Consider the following 5,616-nt stretch of genomic DNA (forward strand, 5'->3'; position numbering starts at 1 on the left):
AACTAACAGAATTTTCCTTAATGACCAACATAGTAGTACATTTTTCAAAACTAAGCTCGGAGGGTATATGGTAAATAAATGAATTTGTAAGGGTATTTGGTGTTAAAACTATTTATGTTTTTGTGGCTTGCATGTTTGCTTTACCTTTGTTTTTAATATGTGTCTAACTTATGAGTATTTGAAAGACTTTAACAAGAGATTAATTTGATATATTCAGAGGTTGGATAAATAATTTAGTACTAAATTAGAGTCAAATTGGTACATAACTAGATAAAACTATTTATGTTTTTATGACTTGCATGTTTGCTTTACCTTTGTTATTAACTACGTGCCTAACTTATGAGTCTTGAAAGACTTAACAAGAGTCTAATTTGGTATATTCAAAGGTTGGATAGATAATTTAGTACTAAATTAGAGTCAAGTTGGTAACTAACAAGAGTTAAATTTGTATCGAGAATTCTATTTGGAGTAACAAATTTAAACTTGGTACCACTTATTTGATACCAAATTGAATTTCATTTGGTATTAACTTAACTTAAAAGGCTCCAACAATTTGACGTTATATATGAAAGCTCGTTTCTACACCCTCTTAGCATTCTAGTGCTTTTTTTAGTTGAAAAAGATTGGAGAGTGAAACTTGTTAAAGAATATAATAATATGAGGTTGCTTAATTGATAATAAAGTAGGAAATCTACTTACTTACTTAGACACAACAAAATCGAAAATTTTACTAAAACTTCCAATTTCTTACTAGAATCACTTAAAAACCATTTGCACTTCTTTCAAAATAGAATTTTGTGGGAAACAAGTTCATAACCATTTATTGGATGAGAATATAAAATAAATTTGTCATAATAATTTTTAACCAATATGTGATCCATGTTGGGTAAATCGTAACCATTTGTTCTCTTGGGGCCTATGGGGTCAATTTTCTAAAAGAATTACGTTTTCAAATCAAAGGAACATTGTGTAATATCATAAAGAATTGAGTACTATTTTTTTTAATATGCTTAGAGAATTGAGTTAATTGTATTGGGTCAGGGTGGGTGAAGCACTTAAAAAGGATCAAAGTTATAGATTTTAGTAGCCCACTTTTTATAAATTAGGATTATAAATAAAGATCACCAGCGTTTCTACTAAAATATACACATATGTTTGTTTTCGGAGTTAAAAATTTATTACTCACATAGATATTAAAATTGTAATATGTATGTAAGATCTTGATTAAATTTATTTCAAATTTCAAAATCTATTTTTTTTACTATACAGTTGAAAATATAAAGGATCAAAATTAAAGTTGTGCAATAAAGACCTATAAGACATATTCTAATAATAGAGTACTATCAACTATGTATCAATAGACCTAATTTATGTTGAAATAAAAAACAAAAGTGAGATGGAAAAGAAGACAATATTTAGAGCAGAGCGACAGACGTGCAATCGTGCATGAGAGTGGAGGAAAATAACTGATATTAATTTTTTTTGACGTGGAAATAAAATAACTTGTGTTACTGAACTGGCCGGCAAGCTGGATCTCTAATACTACAAGGCAGAAATTCCCGACTTACAGATTACAAGTAACCATGCATATGGTTTTGCTATTAACTTCATAACTTTAGCATATTAATACCATCTTTTTTTTCCTACTGAAGAACGCCCTTATCATATTTATACTTCATTATATTGTAACCCCCTTCATTTTTCATTGCTCTAACTATTTATTGTGGATCCAAAAATCAGGAAAAGTACAAAAATGGATCACTCCAAAAGAAAGTATAGGTTTACTATATTTATTTCAAGAGAGATACAACTTACTGAATAGAGTGTGTACAAGGACCAAGGTGATTAAAGTATTATAAATCTTTACCACAATAGAAATAATGTATAAATGGGTATAACGTTACGAAACAAAAGATGAGAAGTGGGTTGGTTAATGAAATTGGAGGACATAATTTTGCCTACTTCCAAAACATCTTCTCGTACTTCCTCTCAAATCTATTAAATTAAAGTTGAATCTCTATTGTATAATTAATGGTTGAGATTGAGACCTATAAAAAAATATTTGGCCATAGTTGAAAACCATAACATCAATTTTCCTTAGAGAAAAGGATCTTAAGTATAAGCAATGTTTCCAAAATAATCTTAACTATGAGTAGCAACTACTTATAAAGGAAGTAGCTAGTAATATACTACATTTGTGGTATATTATAGTTGTACCACTTTGACAATAATCATGCTTAGTTAATGTACAACTATGACTACAAATATCTATGACAATTTATTAGTAATAGTTAACATTTTGGAAATATACATTAAGACAAAATCGATAACATATCAAATAACTTTTGTTTGTATATGTCTGTGAAAAAATACAATCAAAATGTAATTTGTAAATTGCGTATAGGTTAAAGTGGTGCAACTATTTAAAAATGAAGGTAGCACTTTCTCCATTTTTTCAATTGCTACATATGAGATTTGTACAAAAATTAATAAATGAGGAAAATCGATGAAAATGAGACCACAATCACCACATATTCATTTGGTCACAAGCAAGGAAATTTTGGAAAGCTCGCAAAATAATTGTGGTCTCCTAAAAGCGAATAGCAGTGAAATCTGTGTTCCAAAGATAATTATAGCATAGCATAGACCTGCTTAGATCTTGTTGGATTTTAAGTTGTTGTAATGAACAAATAATTGTGGTTTCCTAAACTAGCTGGTGGCTACTTATCCCGCCTTATAAAGCTCGGTCAGAAAAGATCAAATATGTGTAAATTGAAAAAGGGCCATAAGAGAAAAGTATAATTAAAGTATAGGGCCGTTATTATTGGCGGTGTGACTTGTGAGATATAGAATCATCTTTCAATTTTTAGAATAATTTATACAATTGATCGATTTTCACTTGATGTGAGATATTGTATTAGCTTAATTCCTTTTTTTGTTACCGTGAAAAATGTAACGAAACAACCCATCATCTCATTTTGGCGTAAATGTGTGATTAAGCGCAGTGATGTAGACAGAATTCGATCCCAGGTCTCGAATACCACCCCAACAAGATTTTACCAACTAAGCTAGATGACATCCATAGCCTATCATCTTGTTAAATGTGTCACCTCTAGTTTTTATGACAAGGTTTGGCTTGATGGTCCCATGTGAATCTCCGACCTAGTTGTATTAGACTATCCGAACATTATTCTTTAATAATATTGCCTACTTTTTTACTTTAAAAAAGTATTTTTCCATCAAGGAGTGGCCAATATAAATATATAATAGAATCAGACTATTAAAGGTCTACGATTTTTGTTTTATGAAATGAAACCATGTATAGTTAGTGATCACATAAGACTTATTAATTATTATGGTCAAATGAAGAAATCGATTAGGTCTAAAAGCCGTTAGGAGGTTCATCATCGATTTTATCATAAGTATTTATCAGTTTTTAATCAGTAATAATAATTTCGAGTGAATACATGTGAACAGAACAAATAGTAAGAAAATTCTAAATGTATGAATTTGATGGGATTTAGGAACTTATATCTTCAACCTTCAGCTGGTGTTGGATAGTTCGCATTATTATTGGTTCATGATGCTTTAAGTATATGCAAGTCCAATATATATTTTTAAAAAGAGCTTATATATCATTTAACAGACATACAAGACAACAATACAGTGTTCCTCAAGATGATGAGTACAAATCACAATTACAAGACATCACATAAGATAAGTGTGTTGCTTCTAATAGGAAACGTAGTAGGTCATCGTTGAAGCACCTTATTTATTCATCAATACTCATAACCAAAGACTTCAATAGCATACTTAAGCGCATGGACACTCCTGAGTTTCATAAGAAGCCAAATAAAAGCATTAGCAATTGGGTAAAGTTAACAAATTAGTTGTTACATGTCTAGCTAGATAGTGTAGCCTTCATTACAATTATATTGGCATCATAGGAAATTTTCTCTTAAAGATGCTAGGTACTAAACAAACCCGATTGTATATAAAAAAAAAAGGCAATGAGGATTTACCTCTTTGACAAATATTCCAGTGGACTCGAGGTAGTTGTTGTGCCTTCCGAAAAATCCAACTATAGGGCCCTTAGTTGGGAGTGGAGATGAGAAACTGCGTGGACATTCAATACCATTTCCTTGTCCATATGGTCCATATCCTGATGGGCAGAAGTTGGTGTGTATCTTGAGTGTACCAATAAGGCATTCATTGTTCTGGTACTTGTAGTTTCCGTATGTTCCAGAAATTTGTGTGATGAATTCACCACACTTGAGCACGATCTATATAAATGCATGGAAAGTAAGAAAAAAAATGGGAAATTAGTAATACTCTGAGAAACACAAGAAGCTAGATACAATTTCGTCTTGCAATTATAAGATTGATGATAATGTACTGTGATCCTATATTCTTAATCATCCTATATGAGAATATACCGATGAAAAAAAATTCTTTTCTCATCTTTTACCTATCTTATATTTTCAAAACTTCCTCTATACTAAAATTTAGTAAGTAATTGCGAGATTAAAATTGTCTTGAATAATATAATTGTGTACTAACTCTGGACTCGTTTCCGCATTTGCCACCAAACATTTTGGTTTCAGTACGCCCACATGGCTTAGATATGACGAACCCAAGGGCGTCAACAATGAATCCATGCCTTATGATAACCTCTTTGATCTGCTCACATTGTTGGAGTACCATGCAGTAGTTTTCTGGCAACTGTGAACCATAAGGTCCGTACTTGGCAACAATTTGGTTCTGCCAAAACACATAATAAAGTAGAGGTACATATAAATATTGACAATTATTTTCTTAATGACATAATTAGGAAATGGAAAATGGATTATGATTTGATGCATCAAAGATAAAAAAAAAAAAGATTAGAAATTTGCAACATTGTACCTTGGCGATTGCTTGAGCCATTTTCTTAGCTTAGAAAGTGGTTGATGGAAACTTGGTCTGTAGTAAGTGTGTTGTGATGTGCTGAAGTTGAGGAGGTTAGATCTCTATTTATACATGAAGAGGTAAGGGGCTTTATGTTGCCTATATGATGAATTAATGATATTCCTATACTGCGCTATTGTATCACGAAGAACATATTCTATTGGTCCATAATGCTTGCCACTTATTCGTATTTAAGTTTAGTCGAGTTCAGTTCAACTTTGGTCATCCTCGGAGTTGTAACCGATTAATTCGGGTGTTGCGGTCATGTTAGTTTGCAGGGGCGGAACATCACGAGGACCGGTGGGAGTCGCGATCCCATCAAACTTTTGAATTTTTCTAAAAATTAAGGTCGAAAATGAAATTTTTAAAAAATAAAATAGCTTAATTTTTATATTTGATCCCCCCTAAAAATATAAATTATATTTTTGGCCCCCTCCAAAATATTTTTCTGGTTCCGCCCCGGTTAGTTTGGCTCACATGATTACCTAGTCTAGTTGATTGCAATTCCAGTGCATCTAAGTTTAGGGTTAAGCTTTGATCGAGTATATTCTTCAATTTTTGGTTGAGCTCAAACTAGTTCTTTCTTGTTATTTTGATAAGCTTAGATCTATATTACTATATACTCTTTATGGACTTTATTAGTTTACCCCTTTCTTTGGGGCATATTTG

General features: G+C 31.4%; 1 protein-coding gene across 1 annotated transcript; it reads right to left on the bottom strand.

Moving 5' to 3' along the window:
- Positions 1-3,612: 3,612 nt before the first annotated feature.
- On the bottom strand, positions 3,613-5,064 carry LOC104887319 (mannose/glucose-specific lectin). The gene is made up of 4 exons (XM_010671934.4): positions 4,906-5,064; positions 4,561-4,761; positions 4,023-4,283; positions 3,613-3,831 (listed from the first exon to the last, which is right to left on the bottom strand). Exons 1-4 carry the CDS (start codon positions 4,924-4,926, stop codon positions 3,814-3,816), a joined length of 501 nt encoding a protein of 166 aa, XP_010670236.1. The 5' UTR covers positions 4,927-5,064; the 3' UTR covers positions 3,613-3,813.
- Positions 5,065-5,616: the final 552 nt, after the last annotated feature.

Source organism: Beta vulgaris, chromosome 2 (genome assembly GCF_026745355.1).
Source record: "Beta vulgaris subsp. vulgaris cultivar EL10 chromosome 2, EL10.2, whole genome shotgun sequence".
Classification (NCBI taxonomy): Eukaryota; Viridiplantae; Streptophyta; class Magnoliopsida; order Caryophyllales; family Amaranthaceae; genus Beta; species Beta vulgaris.